The sequence below is a fragment of the Podarcis gaigeae genome, assembly GCF_964106915.1.
Source record: "Podarcis gaigeae genome assembly, chromosome: 4".
Lineage (NCBI taxonomy): Eukaryota > Metazoa > Chordata > Lepidosauria > Squamata > Lacertidae > Podarcis > Podarcis gaigeae.
In genome coordinates, this window is record NC_139677.1 from 46,687,812 (window position 1) to 46,710,852 (window position 23,041).

Consider the following 23,041-nt stretch of genomic DNA (forward strand, 5'->3'; position numbering starts at 1 on the left):
GCAGAGCACTTTGGGCGAGCTCTTCATTGTTTTGAAGGCTATTACTTGAGTCTTTTGATAACTTACCAAGAAGACTATAATGGAATACATGCTGTGTATTCCATGCTGTGTCCAAGAATGTTTGAATAGGTCAGGGGTGGCATTTTGAGTGTGTTGCGACACACTGCTGAGTAGGGTATCTTTGATATAGAGAGGAAAAGCTTGTTGCTTAATCAGCAAAATTGGTGTGAGGTGGGTTAGAATGTAAATGCTTGAGAACCATTGAACTAGATGCAAGTTTTTGTTCCTGAAGGCAGCTTTAATCATAGAAACAAAGAATTGTAGCATTAGAATGGAGCATGAGGGTCATCTAGTCCAACCCCCTGCCATGCAGAATTTTTTCACCCAACATGGGGTTCGAACCCACGACCTTGAGATTAGGAATCCAATGCTCTACTGACTGAGCTATCCCAGCATGTATGCTGCTCAACTAGTCAAGTTGCTTCTTGACCTTATTGTTGCCTAGTATCCATGTATAAAACAGTCTAGATTAGATAACACTATATTGTAAGCCAGTGGTTTTAGCACATCTGTAAGGGATCATTGGGTGAAATACCGGTAAATACTGCTATTTTGTGCTTTTGATTGCAGTCTGGGTAGTGGTAGATACATATTCCGCTTACTGAGGTTGTAGTATGCATGATGATGGAGCGAACAGATTCTTTGAAGGGGGTACCCAAGGGACGCTGCACATTCATTAGGCTTTGTTCATGCAATCTTCCTCTTTTGAAGAGAGACTTGCATATGCAGGCCTGTGTCTATAGCTCTTAAATTGCACGTTAGCATGTGTGTGTTTATGAATATATATGTGGGCAGAGACACACATGCACGTGCCCCTCCATCACCCATGCATTCTCTCTAGAAGAATCTTTTAAATACTTAACATCAGCTTTGTTTTGGAGTTCTGTATTGTCTGCTTTATTAATATTTGATTGGCTTTGCCTAAATCATATTGAATATTGACACTGGATACAAAGTTGGAATATATCTTAGCAGAAAGGCTTGGCTCAGCCCTAATTATTACAGTGTGTTAAAACTATCTGTAGCATTTTGCAGATGTTGCTGCTTTCTTGTAATTTTTATTTATTTATGTGATTCCTAAATCTTGCAATTTACATGTATCTCTCTTTTGATTTGCTTGACTGGAACCTCTCCTACTGGATGACATCAGGTGAAACTAGTATCTTCTGTAGTCTGCCTTTGGGCTTTTTTATAATGAATAGCCTGTTAATGTTAATCGGAGCAAAGTACATCTCAGGTTAGTTTATTATTATTTGAACTAGCTTATTTTTACAAGGTTATCACTGCTAGTTTGTTTTCCTTTTGTTTTCAGTATTCTTGTTCTGTGTTGAATAAACAGTGGCACAAATAGCTACAGCTTCTCAAGACATTGATTTAAGATTCTCTGGAACCAATATTTTCTGTAGGACTTCTGCTGTCAGCCACACTGCCATGATTATTTTTTTAGCATGATTATAGGTTCTGATTTTCTACTTATTACAACAAAATTATGCATTCGAGTTATCCTTTGAAAGCTCAAAAGCTACATAATTTATTTTAAGAAATCAGCGTTTGCAGATATTACGAGCAAATCTTTAGAACTTTCTGGGCCAGCAAATAAATGCTTAGGGTGAGCCAAACAGGCTGTTGTTCCAATTCAACTCTACAAAGCTGACCTGCTGATATTTCAAGCACACTGTTAAAGATTTTGTCTCCTAAAAGAGTGTGCAATTTTGTTGGTTGGTTGGCTAGTTGATTTTTAAATTTCCCTCAAACAAATTATATTGATGATCTAACTTAGTCATAAGATTAGGGTCTCACATTTGAAAAGATCATGGTGGTTCAATATTTTGATATAAACTTCCATTTCATTTGCAGCTTGTGGGGAATATTTGGTGGGCTAATTAGTCTAGATCACTACTGGAAAAAGTATACGCATGCAGCAAAACCACTCCAAGTACTAGTCCTTTTTAGAGTGATGTAGCATGCAGGAATAGCCAACATTGTGCCTTCCAGATGTTGATGGATTACAATTCACATAATCCCTGATGTCTGACCTTTATGGCTGGGGCTGATGGGAGTTAAAGTTCAACAAAATCTGGAGGGCACTACAGTGGCTGTACCATGCTGTAGAGAATAAAGTTAATTGTGCTTGTGTACATGCCTTAGTATGTTACTAATAGCAGAGGGAATTTCATGGATTGTGTACTTGCAGTAGATCTGACAGGTGAGTGTCATCTGCATGGGACTAGTGCAGTATGTTTCAGTGCACAATCTAAATTCTATGGATGGTGTCTTATTTTTTCAAGACAGTGAGCCCATTGCAATTTATATTATGAAGCCGTAATTCACTTTAGAGTCGACCAGCGGTTTGTAGGTTTGTGGTAGATATGTGCAGTGTTCTTCCAATGATATAGAGAAAAACATTTGCAGAATATTAATACCTTTATCAGTTCACCTTTAGCTGACTTGTGGGGCATGAATGGGCTTCCTATCCAGAATTTACCTACTATAGCTTAACTTAATCATTTCAATGAGACTTGTGCAGGAGAAGTTGCCACTGGATTTTTGCCTCTGAATATCAGACCCATCTTTTGTATTCTTTACTACAATCAAATCTTGAGGCTATGTTCCAAAAGATTTGACAGAGACTGGACTAAGCCCTAATTGTTCTTTGTATTGTGTTTGCCTCTCTCTACAGAGGTGATACCCATATGAAGACTTTCCTCTTCTTTCTCTACACACACCCCCAAAAAAGAGAAAGAGAGAACTGCCTTTAGCTAAACCTCTCCTCAAAAAGTAATCATAAACATTGCAATTTTTTTTCAGCAAGAAGTATTAAACACCTGACAATATGTTTTCTATTTAAGGTAATTGCAAATGAGGCTCCTTAATGGATTTCCAGGAGATTGCAGCATCCGAAGAGAATCTGGTGCTCTCTTCCAATGTCATGGGATTGTTTTGACTTGCTTAATTGTCAAAATAACATGAATATATAGGAGAGGACTTGAACGTGGAATGAGGAACACACACAACATTGCTGCCCCATGTTCCCTACTTAAATGTACACTGGGATGCAAACCTTTCGTTAACTTCCTCCACCATAATCACCTGTTTTATACATTTCGACGTGGGAAATTGCCACAAAGAAAAGGGTTGTATTATTGTCAACTGTACGGTTCAAAAACTTGGTACAGTATGCACATCTGTAAAGTCATGATGGCTTTTTCCATTTCCTAGAAAATTGCCCATAATGGTGTCTGCCAGTGCTATCTCTCTAGTGACCAATGGAGCAACGCCTGTCTGTATCGTCATCAGTTTAGACTCTTCCAATATTGAAGTGGTTAATGGTGCTTTTTCCTTACACTAAAACCTGAATAACTGATTTATTCTCTTCTGTTCATGTGCATTGTCCATCAGTAATGAGGACCCTAAATCCTGAAAGTGCCACAAGTTAATTAACAAGATTATTTTTCCAAACGTGTATTTAAGATTTAAATATACTGTATGTGCTTTCACTTACACATTAGCAAGCCAGAGACCTAAGCAGCAAAGAAGCTCCACATGCAAAGTACTACGTTAAGGTGTAAAGATACAGATTAAATAGTTTTGGATGCACTTGTTATGTTTTCTTTGGGCAGCAGGTGCAGTCCAAATGAACCTTTCCATTGTTTGGATGTGTTGGAGCTGGTGGTGTAGGAATGGGAAAGTTCAGGACCAAAAGTCACCTCTTAGCATAGCCACATTCTGGACAGTGGCAATTTTGCGTCTTGGGTGCAAGTGTAAGTTTTTAGGCATGAAAGCAAAAGCACTAGTGCTAGCAAAAAACGTCAAAGCTAAACTGACACATTTTCAAGTGATCCATTCTACAATCTTTGGAGGGAATTGTTTCTTTTCTTAAAAAAATATATCAGTAGAAACACCTGTCAGCTCACAACCTGGTTCCCTTTTCTGCCGTTACCATCATTGCCACCACCATCAGATTTTTCTCTGTATCCCTTTTGCTGAAATTGGAATGCTGTAAAGGAACAGAATAATGGAGTGGGAACTATATTAGAAAAGGCAAGCAAGGACAAATAACCCCTTCAAATCTTGAATGTAACAGGGTTTCATCAAAGGTCACTCTGGTCCTCCCAGATATGTCCCCCACATTATCTTTTTTTTTCTGCTGCCAATGCTGCCTGTAGCTGGAAGGAGTTTTGATTTCCACATCTCCGAAATGAATTGGACATAAGAACGTGTTGGATCCAGTCTGCCTTGTCCTTTGAGATGCCTCAGATTGCTGGAATGTACCCAAAAATGGCAGCAAAAAGTAGCTCCTATGTGGATAAATGACATTGCTTACTCCCTGCTATAAAATCTCCTGCAAAAGATTATTTTTGGTAAATAAAGAGGGCTTGGTGTAATCTTAACATGGAATTGCCTGATTTGAAAGTTTGATGTGTATTTCTAAGTATGTGCACTTAGGAGCCAAAGGGAATGTGCATGCTCAAATGGTTTCCATGTGTGTCTCATGTGACTTTGTCTTCACTCTTACAGAATATTTGTGTTTGATCACTTGGGAAATAACATTAAGCATTGGAAATTCAAAGGATTTTAGGTCTTTATAGGACACTTAATATCAATGCCTTTTCATTAAGTGCAATGAAAATCTAAAACAATGGTCTCTGAAGCTGCAGCACATACTGCACTTGGTGTAAATTCTAGAATACTCTTGACAACGTTGTCCCTTAAATGTAGATTGGGTTTTAAATGTTTCAGCATGTTGATAAATGTAATGACAAAAGCAATTTGGAATATTGGTTTGTGTCAGAACTTCTGTACATGTGAACTTGGTAGTAGGATATGTAAAACTCCACGTCTTAGCCTTATAACTTGCACAGGCACAGTGTAGCTTGGACCGTATTTGGCAAACCAAGGCTTTCCCCTGCTAGCACAGGGGACAGCCTTGTTCTCTTACAATGTATTCTGCTTATTTCCATGAGCTTAGCTTTCAGAGGAAAGTGGGAGGGGAGAGCTTGCAGGGGGCAGGTGTTTGGCAGGCTGAATAAACTGTATTTTTCCTAGGAAGCCAATGGAATGGACACAGACCTAGGGTGTTAAGTGTGTGATAACATTGGGTTTCAAAGAGTTAAGTGCCAAATACTAACCCCTTTTTCCAAACAAATGATGAAACAGCAAACCATAAAAGAACCTGGAAATCACTTGTTTCTTGAGCTGCCTTCATATGTGTTTGGCTGATGCTTTGTTAGACAATGTGTGATGGGCAGTTTCAACTACAGTTTCTGGGGGGTATATAGGACATTAAATTATTTTTGTGAGATTATAATTACAGTAGCAATTTTATAAAATGTACTTAATTCTTTTTTTCTACAAAACAGAATTAAATTAACTTCACTTTTTGTGAATGGATTCTTGTGATTTTTTCCCCCCTATATATTGTGACACCTTCAAATTTAAATGGGCACATGGAAATATGTAACAGCAACACTGGCTGGTTTTGCACTGCTGAGAATACATGTGACTTAAAATGACCTAAATCTTGTTTGCAATTATGTTTGCAATGGAAGCCACGAATAAATTTAAAATGAAATCTGATTCAAGTGTGTAAATGCTTTAATGTTTGTTTGTTTGTTGGTTGGTTGGTTGGTTGGTTGGTGGGAAACAAGCAAATTCTACTTCACAAAATCTCATCCTGGGATTCTGTTTTTCTTGCCTTAAAGCACGGGTAAGCAAATTAACGCCCATGGGCTGGATCTGGCCCAATCGTCTTCTAAATCCGGCCCACAGAATGTCATGTTTTTACATGAGTAGAATGTGTGCTTTTATTTAAAATGCATCTCTGGGTTATTTGTGGGGCATAGGAATTCGTTCATTATTTTTTTCAAAATATAGTCTGGCCCCCCCTACAAGGTCTGAGGAACAGTGGACCGGCTCCCTGCTAAGAAAAGTTTGCTGACCCCTGCCTTAAAGTAACATGGCATGTTAACTTGTAAATCAATTTTGTTTGTTTGTTTTCTTACCTAGCATTTCCAGAACTAAGATGGCAGCATATGATATGTACATCAGAGTGTAGTAGCCATTCACTCCCCGCCCCCTGGTATATGATATGTCTTGCATATCTAGTTCAATAAGTTATAAATCAAAGAATTATAGCAGCACCATTAACATATTTTTAAGTTATAAATCAAAGAATTATAGCAGCACCATTAACATATTTTTAAAATAAGAAATATATTTGCTTGAATTGTTGCATTTCTATCTTAATAAGTTATTGGAACACTTCCAGTCAGTTACTGACTGGTGGTATTTAAAGTACAATCTTAATGTCTATTTTCTTGGGTGTAAGTTTTATTGTATCCAGTGGTAATTACTCCATATTAAGTGTCTTTTGTTGGTCAAGTATATAACCTATAAGTCTGGTTAAACCCCATGGAGCTCACCTCTGAGTAAACATGTGCGGGATTGTGCTGTTAAACTGTAAACCACTATAGTACTGGCAAGTGTGCAAGCTCTTCTCTATATTTTATTTGTTTCGCTTCTAAACCACAACTCTTGAAATTCTCTTGAAATTGCACTTGAAATTCTCCACAGGGATAGTATCGTCACCTCAAAGTGAGGATTACAGACTTCAAAGAAATCGGCAAAAAACAGTTAAAACTGAAAGGTTCGTGAAATGGTAGGAGATGGTTTCATGGGCAAAGGATAACTTAGCTGCTATATGCCCCTTGTCTTTTCAAAAGTGTCTGACTGTTCCTGTTTTACAGCTGGGTAAGAACCTGCCTGAAGACTAGTGTATTTAAATAATAAGAAAACTTGAACATCACAAGCTTTTATGGAGATAGGAAACAGATTCCCAGTCTTGACTGCTAGCTTGTTTTTTTGGCTTTTGTGCTACAAGCCTGTGGTGAGCAGGTGCATTTACTGATAAGACTCTATGGATTCTCTTTGTTTTGATTTATGACTCTTTGTTGAGGTGGTGGTAGTTTTCTTCCTACTTGGCCTGTACCAAACAGGGTTTAATAAAACTGCATATATGACTTAGTTTTCCAGAGTGGCGTGGGGAGTGGGGAACTAGAAAATTTGTCACGAAACCTTTCAAGCTATTAAGGAAATACTTTTGTTGTTAAAACTCCTATTTGATCAGCTGTGGAATTAGTCTTCTGAGGCTCACATAGCACATGTTGTTATTTGAACAAACTGTGTTTTGCACAAAATCATTTGCACAGATGTTTATTTCTAGTAGCTGCAACTGTGCTTTGCTTCCTTGATAGCATTTTCCAGTACTGCTTGAATTAGCCCTGAGTAAATGTCATAAGCAACTTTCTCTTTTCATGTAAATGAGCATGTGCACAAACTATTCCAGAATATAATGAGCCTTGGTTGCTCTGCAAGTTCTTTTTTTAATTTTGTTTTGAAAGACCCAACACATTATATTTTCTGCATGAAAGAATTGAGTTTTATAAGCAGCATTGTGTAAGCTGGAAATTACCAGATGTTTATAATTAAGATGAAAAAAACATTTATATTTTCCATGTAAAACCTAATTAAATGCCTTGCCATCAGAAGCTCTCTCACTATACTTCAGAAGCAGTGTATGAAATGTGATTCCCCTGACTGCTCTTCCAACACCCAGGCTTGTTTTTAGCTAAAAAGGGGCAGGTGTCTCATAAAATAATTAAAAATTGGTACATCACCATTTGGCTCAAAAAGAATAAAATACAATTGCCAACTGTTTAAACACATTAAGAATAAAATGCCAAGATTCAATTTCTCTTAGTGGCCAGTTCCAGTTTATTACAAATATACTCTTAAAAATGCTCAAAAATCAGCATAATGGGAGCAAGTACCTTTAGCTGAGTTAGATAGCTCTTCAGTGTTTCATCTGGAAGATTCTACTTTTTTTAAAAAAAGAAGAAGACCTGCTTCTGTTGGAGTAATAGTGTTTGGTACTTTTAAAAACAAGTTTTTATCTTTTCAACTCTGCTGTATTAGAGAACCCTAGATCTCAAGCCTTCGTCTATTCATAATAGTAACTGGTTATTCTCCCCCCCCCCTTTCCTGTCCCCTGTCGCCCCCTCCACCCCTAAGCTATTTCATAAAAACAATTGCTCATATTAAATTCAGGTCTGCATCCGTTCAAAAGCAGCTAGAGGAAATATGAAAATGAAGTAGGGAGAAAGAAAATGGAGCATGGTTAGATGGAAGCTTGTAATAATGCCTTATTCTATGCTGCTTTCTACTTGCTAAAACTTCTGCACACACCTGAATTCTCTGGGAATGGTATTGTTACATGCCACCACAAGCAGCGCACAATTCCAGGTATCCAGGTGCTTACCCATGGTTCATGTTTCCTTTGGAAATGAGGCACAGTGGTGTCTTTATGATACATGGTTTATTTACACATATATACAATCTGAGCCTATGATTGAGGGGTTCAAAGCATTACACTCCAATAGGTTCTTGCTTCTCCTAAGGTGGTAGCCCAGGATTCAAACTCTCAGCCCACATTGTGCCCTGACCTCATATTGTCGCTGCAGACTGAAACCTCTTTTCCCTAGCTCACATCAGGCGGAAATATAATCCTAAACCTATTACTACTGGCCTTTGTCACTGCTAACTAACACAGAGCTCAGGAAGGGGTGAATCTCACAGTGAGATCAAGTTAATTAAGAATGCTTAACTTTGGCTGAAGTGCATTCACAAATAGTTTCTTAGAAATATGGACATGTAAAGGTTTATTCTTGAGACACAGATATGGCTGGATTCTATATCTCAACAGAAAAAAACATTATTATTCTAAGCAGATTCTATATTTGTTCTTAGGAATCATTTTAAACACTGCAGAACTGCAAAAAATGTGACTCCCAAAACCAGAAGAAAGTTCTAATTGCATGTATTTATCAAATTACCAAGTAATTGTACTGCTGCATGAGTTTTAATTAAAATACATTTCTCTGCATAAAAATATAAAGGATTAAGTGGGACCTTATAATTAAATCTCTATGGAGTAATTGTAATAGAAAATGCTAATGTTTAACTTGCATTAATTGTTTAATACAGCTTGGCCTCACCTTCTTGGCAAAGTTAGTTGATGGAGAAGGAACATTATTTAGGAGTGGCATAAAGAAAAATAATGCTGCAACTGAAGCTTCTTTCTGAAGGAATAGCTATTATTCATTCACTTCATACTGAGCAACTGATTAACAAAATATATTACCCCTGTTTTGAGAGAAATGAAGGTAATGTGCTCTCAGCAGTAGGCAGCAGCTGTACTGTAATAATAATAAACTTGAACATGGTGATATCATTGACTGCAAGTTATTTACAGATGTGATGAAATGAATTATTGTAGAGAACTGAAACTTGACAAATCCTCTGCATTTCTGAATTAAACAAATGTGGGTATGAGATGTGAAATTCAAGGGAGAGGAAGGAAAGAAGGCAAGGTACAACTGGTGGTCCATAGTAAACCAGTGCTCTGACTTTCAAGCAAATGGATCTATATAATCAGTCTACACGTTAGAAAATTTATTAGCTTTATTGCATTTATGGAAGGTCACCACATATGCTGCCAGCTGAGTCATAAGATGTTTATCCACCATGAGTGGCCGTAGAAGCCAGTTAAATTGTCTGTCAAATTCCAAAGGACTTGGAACACAATTTAATACAACATTAACGTCTGCAAATTTCAAGGTGTCCTAAACCATATTTATGTCACTGATGAGCTCTGAACAAAAGATTGTGACTTTAAAACAGGACCAAATCATTTGACAGAGCATAAATGACAGTGCTAGTGAGCCTTTTCTTAGGAAGACATCATGGAGACCAATAAGCTTCAGAGCCAAAGTGTATTGACTGCCTTTCAGTTCAGGCATCCTGGGCAGGTTCCATTTTCATTTACAGATTATGTGTGTCCTTACTGATGCAGAATAATAAATGAGTCAGCACTGTATATCCTCACTGCTAAAAATACATTCAAAGTTACCCATCTGACCTCATTTCAGGTGGTGTTTTGGAGGAGGGGGAAAGTCAAGCCAAATCTGCTAATCTGCTTCTATAACGCTACTAAGGAAAATGAAACTTGGTCAATGAAGAAAACAAATCAAATATATTGGCCAATCACGAAATGATGCCATGACAAGAATTCAAACAATAAGACTGGATAAAAACACCTAATGTACAAATAATCTCAGTAATTGCAGGACTAAACCATTCTTGGGTCATATGTGTGGAAGGAAGGCATTTGAATAAACGGTTTCTGAAATCAATTTTTACACATAGGATGTGACGGTTCTCCTTAACGTTGGGTTGTATTTTTTAAATTTTTGCTTGGTAACCTTATGAGGGCGCTTAAGACTATGCAAAGAGACTCTTCCTCCGAATAACCTCTGCAGAAGCATCTCTCCGGTGATGCGTTTCCTCGTGTGAGAGAAAGCTAACAAAAAAAACAAAAGCCTACCACCGCCATTGGGGCAATAGCTGTTTTTGTGAAGAGCAGCGAGGAGCTTTTGTGAAAAGCCGGCGAAGCGGGCATTATTTTTAGCTTGGCCGCCGGCCATCCCGAGGGAGCGCGTGCGAGCAGGGAGGCGCAGGCTGCGTCGCCACAGCAGGTGAACAAGCCGCTTCGGCCTTTCCTTCCAGCCAAGGGGAACTGGGGGCTAAGCCATGATGCTTTCAAAAAGCCGCCAGCCTGAGCGGCGAGAAAAGCAAGCGCCGACCTGCTTTTGTCCTTCGGTATAGCAGCAGCTCGGCACCGGCCCTAGTCTTTCCTCCTCCTCCCCGGGCGTCAGGCCGCGTGCGCAGCCAAAAGGCGCATCAAAATGGGGAGAGTTGGAGGAAAATCAGAGGGTGAGTAGAGAGGGTCGCCGCCGGGAGCCTCCCAGAATAAAAAAAGGCGGGAAGGGAGAAGGTGGCGGAGAAATGGGGAAACCGACAGAGCAATCCTCGGCTTGTTTACTGGGAAGGAAGGAAGGGGGCGTTTTCGGAGGGGCTTTGCTCCCGTGTAAATGGAGACGAGATTGCAGGCTCGGGATTCCGCGCTCTGCCTCGCTAGCTAATTCGCGTGTTGCTCTCAGACGCGGCAGGACTGGATGCGGTAGGAAAACCAGCCCAGCGAGAGGAAATAGCCCTTCCCCTCACTCGAAAGCTGCAGCTTCCCGCGAGGAGGGGGCGAAGCGGATCGGCGACTCCCCTGCGATCCTTGCCGAAGCATTGATGGCGCAGGGAGTTATGGGGTGGGAGCGGAGCGGAGGGTTTAATGCGGCAGCAATAGCGAACGAGAATGGTCACGGTGATTTCCTCTGCGTCTAACAGCTTCATACCTGGTTGCATTGAGGGTATTAGTATTATTATACAGTACTCCTATTCCAGGTTGTATTTGATGCAGTAATTATATTGTATTTTGTATTTGATGCAGTAATTATAATGAAAGCCTCTTCGGGTCCCCTAAACACATTATCCACAAGGTGGCTCCTTGCATTTTGTATCTCTCTTTAAAAAAAGAAAAAAAAGTTGTGCGAACATCCTAGCAAGTTAAAAACCGTGTAGCCAGCAGGATTGACAACACAGTATTCAAATGCACCTGCCAGCGTAATAACTTTGTGCTGCAAAGAAATGGTAGCTCTTAAATAAAGTGGGGTTGGGGGTGTATGTTTTTTTAGGGATGTTGAAATTTTGGTTTGGCTGCTGGGTTTCCCTCTTGTTGGGGTGGCACTTAGGGTGCTTAGAAGGATGTTTCTCTGCTATTGCTGAATGGTTCTGAGCCCAAATGAAGTAATTGGAGTGCTTGATGTTAAAGGAGAACATAAATACAGCAGGCATTGTGGAAACCTGGTAGAATGAAGGGTGAGATATGGTCATCTCTAGATAAAAATGCTATATAGCAGTGGCGACTTAACTTTTTTCGGCTTGAAAGCCGCATTCACTGTATGCCAGCCCTCTGAGGGCCACATGGCACTGGTGGGCATGGCCAAAGCAAAAGTGGGTGTTGTTAAAGCAGGCATTGCCACCCCATCCACCCCCCCCATCTCACAAACAGCATATGCACTCACCACAGATACCACAGACAGAGAGATCTGAGGGGGGCATTCAAAAGGCTTTCTTCCCTGCCCAGTGTGCACTATCCCTTCTTGCAAGGGGGGGTATACTGGGTTAGAGAGGTGAGGGACTTTTATCCAGCGGTGGGGGGGGGGTGGCTGCAAGGATTGCCAGTAAACGGGGTCAAGGATGACCAACCATCGCAATGGCTTAGTGTGCCTGATCTGGGTTGCAGATTTGCTATGTCTGCTTTACAAGAAGGATAGGGGAGGGAGTGGTGTCACTCTATAGTTCAAGGATATGGTGTCAAGCAAATTGAGAGGAATCTCAGTTTTACTTTACCTTTACCCTGTTTTTCATGTAATTATCTCCTAAAACACCTCACATCAATTAAAAAACAGATAGGCGCAGTGCCATTACAAAGAAGCACAAGAGAAGTGAAAAGCAAAGGTAGAGGAGATATATCAGTTCTTTGAGGCCAAAACAAAGAGATGAGCAGGCATTTATATCCATTGGGGCCAGGATGATCTTTCCTTGAAGGCATCATTGCTTGAGTTGGCAGCTCTTTTTTTCTTTTCTTTTTTGACCAGCTGATGGAGCCAGCACACCCTTTCCCCCATGCTTCTGCACAAACATGTAACTAAAATGATTAAGGGGCCGGATGGAGCAAAGAGCAGCTCCTCTTTGCAGAATGGTTACAAAGTTTGGGCTTTTTAGATTAGAAAATATTAAAGCAATGCATAAAATCAGGCACCATCTGGAAATCCATTCGCATAATTATAGAATCTGATATTATCCAATGGTTCCAGATGCTGGAAGATTCAGGACAAGACCCAAGGAAGTACATCATTGCATAGCACGTAATTAAGCTATGGACATAGCGATGCCACCAACTAGGATGACTTTAACAGGGGATTAGACAAATTCGTGGACTATATACTGCATCCGGTATCAAAAGCAGTATGCCTCTAAAATACCAGTTACTGAGGAGCACCAGCAGGCAAGTGCTATTGTACGTATGTGCTGCTGGTGGGCTTCTCATAGGTGTCTGGTTGGTCATTTTAGGAAGACAACGCTAGGCTGAACGGGCATCTAGTCTGATCCCACTGGATTCTTCTTCTGTCTGAACAAAATAGAGTGAAACATAAAAAAGTATATATAGACATCTGTTCACAGTTTGGGAATGACATTGCTGGCTGACATTTATTGGGTGTGTGGGTGTTTGTGTTTGTGTATAAAGCTAAGAAATAGTCTTTTCCCTCTTATTTTGATTCTCTAAAGTAGATTTTGGAAGGAAATTTCAGAAAGCCATTTTTATTCTCTTAAATACTTAAAGAATTCTACAAATAACCCATACCTTCCTAATTGCCCTCTGCTATCCAGTGCCATTATAATCAATGTGAGTTTTGTTTGTTAATTAATTAATTAATTTCTATACTGCCCTCCATCTGAGTATCACAGGATGGTTTACAATATTAAAACACAAAAATACATGTGCCTTGATTCTGATTTCATCACACCCTGGATATCAAAATATATTGAATGTCATATTTGTCCATGATTTATGATGTCTTAACAAGTTTGTATGGCTTCTGACTAGATTTACAGTAAGCTTCTTTATCAGTTTCTGTCAAATTGCGATGTGAATTTAAAATTCAATATGGGAATTACGAAAAGTGATTAAGGAAAGCAGTCCCAAGCCAGTACCAAATAATGTGGCAAACTACTGGTGAGAGACAATTCTGATGAGCTTATTACTATTCTTAGCCCTGATTAGCCCACAGTAATAATCCACTAGCACCAATTGAACTCTTCCAGTAAAACCTTCTGTATGGGTGTTGATGCCAAAGCATATTACAGTAAATGGGATTTTCAGCATTCCTTTCTGTGCATAGGTGCCAACTCCCAGGGGTCAAGGTCCCTTCAGCCCCTCCCCCCCAAAAAAAATATTTGAGGAGGCCAGGGCCTCACAAATTTGATAGGCATTGCCATTCAAATGGTGTGCATGCACTGTGTCATGTGGTCGATTATGCAAGGTGGTGCTTACCTGCCCCCCCGTCCCCCAGTATTTTATTTCTGTGGGATGATGTTTGCTTGTTATTAAGAAGTCTGAGAAAGACCTCCTACACAGTTTTGAATAATTAAACATTACTGCTACCACATTAATTTAGAAGCCTTTTCGGCTACAATAATATAAATAAACAGCCTGAAATCCAGGTCACTAAATAATCAATATGACTTTTTAAACTTTGGACAGCGCTGCACACACAAGCCGCACCTCCAACCTCCCTAGGTATGCTTCTCTTTTAGATGTCTGCAGAGGTCTGTTTTATTATAAAGCTACTCATGGCCAGAGCTCTGCCTTATCAGGGATTCCAGTCACGGGGAGGTTTCTAAGTGTGTTCAACCAAAAATGCTTGGAAATCCTTGCATGCAAGCTTCAGCCTCCCACCTGCAATCTAAGGCATTGCATGTTCAGATTCTAATATCTGCTTCAATATCTGAAGCAATATGTGGATATACTTGAAAAACTAGATGAGATTTTGATTTTAAGAAAGGTTTCAGAGGTAATAAATGTTTCAGAGGCTTTAAATGCTGGGAGGCTTTAAATCAATAATGGGAGAGACAGCAAAATAATTCTATAGCTGTCAGTTGATGGTCAAATGCTCTATGCAAAGGGACCACAAACTGCTCATTGGAGAACTAAAAATTGCTTTAAAAAATGTTTATATTAGGGAAAATGAAAGCAAAAGGAAGAAAATAAACATTCAGGTAACCTCCTGTATAACTATTCCAGTGGAATGAAAATTCTGTGCACTGTTTAAAGGAAAAGCGCTTCAAATTGCTTAGCAATAATCATCTACCGGTAATTTCTCCCTCTTACGTACAGAGTGGATATATCTGTACACTATATAGTGGTTTCTGGAAAGTGAACATCTTCCAGCTCAGTACATTTTTCATATCCTGTTAAATAAATTCTATTTTTAAACTTTCATTAAGCAAATCTATAATCCACTCGCATTCATATCTCCACAGAATAAAGCATAAAAAGAAATATGAATATGTGTAGGCAGCTGCCTTAGGTACTGTAACTAGGGATAATGCCTTTGTTTGCCTCAGAATTCTGAAATATATGCCAAAGTAAAATCCAGGCCCCTAAATCCAGATTTACCTTTTTTCTTGGTGAATTCTTCTCCAATATGTGTGCTGCTTTGTTGGAGAAGGTTTCAGTGTGTAAATATTAATTGATGACTTGAATAATTTACTGAACATATGGCAAGCCTATGGGCATACTGAGAATTACCTGATCCATTGCATTGTTCAATATGTGCGGCATATGAAATTGAGCTGTCAGATATTGTTTAATTAACCTTCACTTCCTTTTTTCACTTCAAAACATATTTATCCCTCAGGCCTTTGGTTCTGTTACAGTTTTGTCACCTCCTGACTTCATTTTATGTGGTTTTTTCCCTTATTCTTCTCTTGTGTCATACATCACTGCAGATAGATGAGCATTGTGTTACAACCAGCTTCTGCAGGTGCAACCTTTTAGATTACACAGAAGTCTTTGTCAGTAAGAAGGTTAATTCTCAATATGTATATTGCATATCTGCTGCTTTTAGATGATGTGAATAATAAATATACCCAAATTCCTTCTCCTGGTCATAACAAGATCCCAATTCTCCAGAAAGTTTCATTTTGCATGGAGAAAAAAAACACATTTTATATCATTGTTCTTTCTTTACAAACCTCTCATTAAGGGCTTTCACTGTGTTAATTTATATCTGAGGAAGCTTTTAAATTTTCCTTCTCTCATTCATGTTCTGAAAGCATACAGTTGAATCCTATAGATGCCTTCTACTCACAGATAAGTCCCTTGGAGTTTAATGGGACTTTCTTACATATACAGTCATACCTCGGGTTAAAGTCGCTTCAGGTTGAGTGTTTTCAGGTTGCGTTCCAAGGCGACCCAGAAGTAACGGAATGGGTCGCTTCCGGGTTTTACCACTCGCGCATGCGCAGAAGCGGTGAATCGCGACCCGCGCACGTGCAGACGTGGGTTGTGTTCTGCTCAGGATGCGAATGGGGCTCCGGAACAGATCCCGTTCGCATCCAGAGGTACCACTGTATATAGAATTGCAGTGTACCATAGCTCCGCCCTCAAATTTAAATATTGCTTTTAAAAACACTATTTTTTAAATTATGCAGAATTTGGACCAATGAGCTTGAATATTCAGAACATTTTTAATTCCCCAAAACTGAGAAGACCCTTACATAAGTCTTTAATATCCAAAAAAGGGAACAGACTCTCCAGTATCATACTCTCCAATGTATGAAAGCAGAGTTTCTAATGTGGCTGGCTAACAGAGAGCTAACTACTAACAAAATAATTAGCATGACAGTTGCAAACTGTAGGCTAGAACCATAGTTAACCTTTAGCTCATCTAGAATTGTGTGATTTGATACCTGCCCGGAATGAATTTAAAACATGTGCAATATAAGTAACCTTGCAGTAGGTATAAGTTGAAAATTGCCTTTTTCATTCTCTTGGGCAGAAAAAGGCACAAAATGGAAAAAGCACTGACTTTTGGCTGAGAATGAAGAATGCAAGCACACTGTGACTGCCCTCCTGATTCTCTTCCTTTAGCCACAGCTTGAAGTTACATTCACCTGACATTATATATGACACTGGGCCCAGGAAAAGTGAGTGTAGTTTGCCCACAATGCCTTGGTGGGACAAACACTGAGCCCTGGTGGGTATAATTAGATCCATGGGCCAAAGTTTTCCCACAGCTGTTGAAAACCATGGGTGGGTATTGTGGTCACTTTTGTACACAAAGTGCAAGCATGCAAACTTCCCTTTCCTGATATGTACAGAAGGTTTTTTCCCAGTGGGTGCTTATTAGTTCCTGTGGTAGTTTATACTTATCAGTGACAGCTGGTCTCTGTTGGGCCTAGTGATTTCTATTGAAGAATAATCCTAGCATGTAGAAGTTTTACTCAACAGTAGATGGTAATATCTTTCCTTAGAAATTAGTCAGAAATCATATGCACTATTTCACAAAATGAACAAAGACTGCAGCCTTCTACTCTCTTATCTGAGGGTAGCAAGCCTTATTGAACTCAATGGAGGTTACTTCTGAGTAGGCTCAGTAAATTTATCTGTACCTGTTTGTTGCAGGCGGGAGGGGGGAGAGTTACATTTCTGCATTTCGTTTCCCTCTGACAATAAGAATCTGGTAAATTCTGGGTTGATGATAATATTAATGATCATCCAACATTTATATAACATGGATATCTATGCTTACAGTATCAGAGACAGTAGACCTTGCTCCCTCTTTTTCTACATACACCTACGCTTTTAAGAGCTGCGGGAGAAGCAGATACTCAACATATACCTTACCCAAGAATGGAAATTTTGGAGTCTGCTGCCCTCAAAGTCTATGAAAATGCTTCATTCTATAAGTCAATATGAAAAGCGCACTACATTTTCAACAGCCAAACTAAATTGTAACCACATATTAGTAAAAAAATAATAATAGGGCTGCTACTGCAGGTTGTATTGTTATTGTTGTTGTTGTTGTTGTTGTTGTTATTATTATTATTATTAAATTTAATTTGTATACGGCCCTATACCCACAGGTCTCAGGGCAGTTCACAGGATAACAGATTTCACAGATTGTAAGCACTGAAAAGATTCTTGCCTTGTTGGCTCTCAAAACATGTTTCTGCAGCCTACAAAGAAACAATTACCAGTGCACAGGCTCAGAACAGCAAAAGCATAATTCTTGTGACTGGCTCTGGGGGGCTGCTGTAGATCCACCCTGACACCTTTGTTAATCTGACATGTCTTGATATGCTAATTGTGTGTCCTGATTGGGTAGTGCTGCCATCCAAGAGGAAGATAGAAATCTGGCCAAACCGAGGATCTAGCAGCCCTGGTAAAATGTGCCCCAACCCAGAGACAAGAGGTGGAGACCTGCTTGCATAGCAGTGCTTTGTGACTGGCTGCGCAGAAAGGCAATTTCCCCTTGGAATTGTTTCTGTCTTTGCAGTGAGCTAGGCAATCACCTCTCTGCATAGCCACTTACAAGGTATAGATTTATGGTCTTTATAGGGAATTTTGGGGGACAGGGTTTGGTGGGACAGTGCACTGGTAGCCCTGTTTGAGAAACCGCTCCTTAGACATTCAATTTAAAGCATGCTTATGAGTATAACAAAGAATCAGAAACCACAATTAACATACATTCTTCATTTCCCGCAGTGGGCTCTGCAACCTTCTGTAGTCAATTTTGTTCTGTATTTTCCCATAACAGCCAGTAGCATTGTTAAACTGTTTGTGATAAATAGCTCCAGATGCTTTTAAATTAAAAGAACATTTTAGTTAAGCCTCTTCGGGGAGCAGTAAAAAAAAAAAAAGAACTGCATTTTACTTATTTGTCCTGTCACTTCTACTTCCAGATGGCCTCGTCAACATCTGCTGCAATTGAGACATTTCACTGCAATAAAGATTAAATAGCTGTGTTGAATGGCCATTCTCTGAGGTTCAAGACTCTCTGCATTTCTGGTAAATTCTATGAAAATACAGAAAACGTGATACTTCAGAGTATAGTGAAAGGGTTTTGTGTGTCGCAATTTATCCATGACATCTTTCTACATGATTAATTTGCTGTGTGTACAACTGATGTTGTGTGCACTAGCTGTGGCAATCATATGTTATGTTTCAAAGACTGAGGAAGGAAAATAAGCATGTCCCCCGTCCTCTCCCCCAAGGGAAGGGAGAGAGCGAGGAAGGGGAAAGGCCCCCCAGCAACACAGCGCCCCCCACCCAGTATGCAGCCAGAAGCAGCAAGGAAGGGAGGTGGCTTATATTCAGGTGCAGCTTATATTCAGGCCAATACGGTATATATAAACCCACCCACACCAACACACCCCAAAGAGCCTTACAAGTGACAAGTCAGTGGGGTTAATCCTCTACCAGTCATACTCAGATTATACTTCAACTTTCCCTTCATATCCACTTCAAATCATAGTCCCAAATATAAACTTTGGTGCCCTCTAAAATGTAACTATTTTAGTCTATTCCTCTTCCACTGGTACGTGCAAACTTCAAAACTGGTCTTTAACGACAGCCTCCTGTTTCTTTATTATGATCTCCCTTTGGAGAGTAATTTGGACTACATTTTCTGTAGCTGATGAAGAGGCCACTGTATGAAATACTCAACCTCAGGGTTTTTGTTTATTTGTTCTAAGGTAGGATTGGCTGTCTTGAGTGCATTTTCTTTGGTATACCACATTCATTTTGAATGCCTGTTCTCAGGCCTGCCTGATTTAAATATTTCCTTTATTGTTGGTTGTTTTAATCCTGTTGTTACCCCGGCTTGGGATATGAATATAAACAGCTAACTATATAGATAGATGTCCCTATTTGAGTCAAAATGCTTCAGAAGTTGGTTGGGGCAAGGATAATGCATCGGTAGCCTTATGTTGCTAAGAAATGCACTGTAAACAGAAAAAAACTGTTGAGTTACTACTTCTCCAAAGCTGGAAATTATCCATTTCCCCACTGCCCTATAACAGATTACTAGGAATACAAGGCTGATAGATCAGCATCTTTGTCCTGATTGACATTATTCCAGACAGGCTTGATGCCTGCCCCAAGTGGTTTCTGTTTTCCCACTACAAGTATTTAGTCTCTCTTTAAAGGGAAAATCATCTATCACCATGGATCCAGTATAATTTCCCTGCTGAGGAAAGTAATAAATTTGATTACCACAAGCTTTGCGACACCTTCCCGTTTATGGCTTTTCTTGAACCTCAAGGGAGTCCATGACTTTCACATGCAAATGGTGTCTGCACAAGGTTTTGCTTGTGTGCTTGAAGGGTATGATCTGAAGACACCTGAGGTTACTGCTTTGCTGGAGCTAAGCAGGGCTGGGTCGGGACTGCAGATAAAGGTGAATTTCATGCTGGGGATCTTTAGGAAGGGGGTTGAAAATAAAACTGCCAATATTGTACTGCTCTTACATTTGGAATACTGTGTACACATCTGGTCACCTTGTCACAGAAAAAGATGTAGAAATGGAAAGGTTTCAGAAATGGGCAACCGAAATGATCAAGGGATCGGAGCATCTACCCTTTGAGAAAATGTTACAAAATTTGGGCTTTTTCCTTTAGGAAAAAGGCAAGCAGTGCATGAGAGAGACTTCTTCGCACAGGACATAGTTAAAGTATGGAATTTGCTTCCACAAGATGTAGTCATGGCCACTAACAGTGTCGGCTTTGAAAGAGGATCATGGGCATTCATGTGCAATGGTTGTTAGCTATGATGACTGTGTTCTACCTCTTTTTGATCAATGGTTACTAGCTATCTCCACCTCCCACTGTGGAGGCACTAAGCCTCTGAATATCAGTTGCTAGAAATCACAAGTGGGGAGACTGGCGTTGCAGTCAGGTCCTACTTGTGGGCTTCCTATGTGTTGGATGCACTGGGAATACAGAGCTAGGTGGTCCTTCGGCCCAATCCAGAAGACCTCTTCTTATGTTCTTGTGAAAGGCAGGATATAAATGCAAGAAAAACAAACAAACCCTACAAGCACAACGTGATCCACAGAGAGCAACGGTCTTAAAAAGATATGCAGTGTTTCATTTCTCATAAACAGCTTGCCATCAATATGTACATTCCTCTGCGGAAGAGTCAAAAGCAAAGATCAGGAGCGCTGAGGGGGGGGGGGGAAACACATCCAAGATTATTGCTGCGACCATACAGCCCTGACTCAGTTCCAAAGCTATCTGATCTGTGTAAGGCTCCACTGTTATGACAGTCAATACAAATGTAATAATCACAACTTCCCCGCCAAGTCATACAGGGAATTGTGGTGAGATGCTGATAATTCTTTTTAAAGGCCCTCACAGAACTACAAGTCCCATGGTTCACAGGAAAGAGGGGAATGACTAGTATACGTATGTCCTCAAAATTGTTGTGGGGAGAGGGGACTGATACTTGCACACCTGGGCTATATCTCTTCTTGTACCTGTAATCTCAAACCCACCATAATTAATGGTAAGTCAACTAGCTCGCAAGCATTGTTGTATCTGATAACATAGGTTGTTGCTTGTGAGAGGAGAGCCCATGCTGCTATACACCATTAAATCTCTGAGCTGTCATTTTTGCTACTAGAAACCCAGATGCTAGAACACTGGTATAACTTTCCTGATCCTCTGGGTAAGAACCCCTCTCCCCTAACATTCATTCCATTGGGAAACACTGTGCTCTCTACTTTTAAATTGGCAATAACTGCTGCAAGCATTTTAATGCATTGAGACAGTGTAAAATTAGAAATGGGCTGTAAAACACAATTCTGCAGATCCGCAGTACGAAAGATATATGACATGTAGAAGAAATATTTTTCATGCTTTTGCATCTTAAATTAATTCACTATATAGAAATATTATTCTACACAAAATAAAACTAGAAGCTAGTTCTTAGGTTGGGCTTTTATTTCATAGGGTAGGGTTCAGTTACAGAACAGACCCTTTGAAATTAATGTACCTAACTTAGTCATGTTCATTAATTTCAATGGGTCTGTACTGAACCCATAATAAGTATTCCGATTGAATAATTGAGGCGGTAAATGCAAGATGAACAACATTTATTCCCATTCATAAGTGAATATCCCACATTGGGTAAGGTAGTAGGGTGATAACAACCAACCTAAACAGCCATTAAAAGTTGCCTATGAAAGATTGGGTAAGATTGAGGGTGCAAGGAAAAGGGGACAAAAGAGGACTGGATGGTTGGACAGTGTTCTCGAAGCTACTAACATGAGTTTGACCAAACTGCAGGAGGCAGTGGAGGACAGGAGTGCCTGGCGTGCTCTGGTCCATGGGGTCATGAAGAGTCGGACACGACTAAACAGCTAAACAACAACAACAACATGCAAGTCACAGCTTTTCTGGCATAGCCCTTGTTCTAGTTATAACCTCCAATTTAAAAAATGAATAGTTATTATTTTGTTTCACACAGTTAACCTCTGTGTTGAAAACACAGCATGAAATAAGTGTTCTAATGCTGAAATAATACTCTATGGGATATTAAATATTAAACTTCAATATTTCACCACAGAAAAGTATGCACTCCAACTGGATATGTCTTTGCTGTCCATAATACTAAGCTTCATTAACTCTTTTAATTTACAGTAACATTCACCAACACACTTTAAAATGAGCATGAACAGTTACTGCATGTTCATAAAAAATGCTCTTAATGTATATTAAGAAATAATTGCATAGACACAAATCATTAACAGTTAAGTCTTACTAAATATGTTTTAATATTACCACTCTCAGTTAATTTACACTGTCTTATTAAGTTGAGATAGCTACATTTAATGACAGCTAATGTGTTTTCAGATACTACTGGTACCTAATTATAACCTTAAAAATAACACTTGCCCACCAAGCCACTTTGTAAGCAGTTCCCTGCTTGTGACATTTACTTGCATTTTGAAGGAAGGGCTAACCTCTGGCAGCAGCAGCAGCAGCGTCCTTAGTGTCTGCATTCATTCCATGGGGCTTCATGCCCCAGCCTTTGTCAGCAGATAGCAAAAATAGCAGTTTCTAGCTGATTCAGTAGCTTCTGCCATACTTTCAGGGCAGATGCTGTCCCATGGCTACAGTGATGATGTACGGTTTAATTATTCACATGAAACATAATCAAGCATAGAAATGGGAAAACCCAATGAAAGTGATGAGTGGGGTGCTGTGGGATTCTCTCCTGGGCCCATCATTGTTCAACATCTTTATAAATGACTTGGACAAACGAATTGAGATGCTCATCAAATGTACAGATGACTCCAACCAGGGAGGAGTAGCTAATGCCACAGAAGGCAGAATTGGGATTCAACATTATATATATATATATATATATATATATATGCTTTCGTAGATTTTCACGGGTACA

The 23,041-nt window shown here is 39.7% G+C and overlaps 2 protein-coding genes across 14 annotated transcripts in view; both read left to right on the forward strand.

Moving 5' to 3' along the window:
• Window positions 1-5,637, forward strand: part of GK (glycerol kinase) — a 40,656-nt gene extending 35,019 nt beyond the window's left edge. For 3 of the 6 annotated variants that reach the window (XM_083734423.1, XM_083734417.1, XM_083734420.1), the window contains 2 exons: window positions 1,211-1,297; window positions 2,910-5,637. In XM_083734423.1, the coding sequence (XP_083590549.1) occupies window positions 1,211-1,297; window positions 2,910-2,923 (101 nt within the window). In that variant the 3' untranslated portion in view covers window positions 2,924-5,637. The remainder of the gene's footprint in view (window positions 1-1,210; window positions 1,298-2,909) is intronic. The other 3 variants (XM_083734416.1, XM_083734414.1, XM_083734415.1) reach the window with 1 other exon arrangement.
• Window positions 5,638-8,113: 2,476 nt separating this feature from the next.
• The window catches only part of LOC310842413 (uncharacterized protein), a 32,564-nt gene continuing 17,636 nt past the window's right edge, over window positions 8,114-23,041 (forward strand). For 2 of the 8 annotated variants that reach the window (XM_083734352.1, XM_083734359.1), the window contains exon 1: window positions 8,114-10,890. The gene's annotated coding sequence lies outside the window, so the exon portion shown is untranslated. Of the gene's footprint in view, window positions 10,891-10,910; window positions 11,138-11,221; window positions 11,379-20,556; window positions 20,881-23,041 lie in introns of those variants that run through there. The other 6 variants (XM_083734356.1, XM_083734353.1, XM_083734358.1 and 3 more) reach the window with 6 other exon arrangements.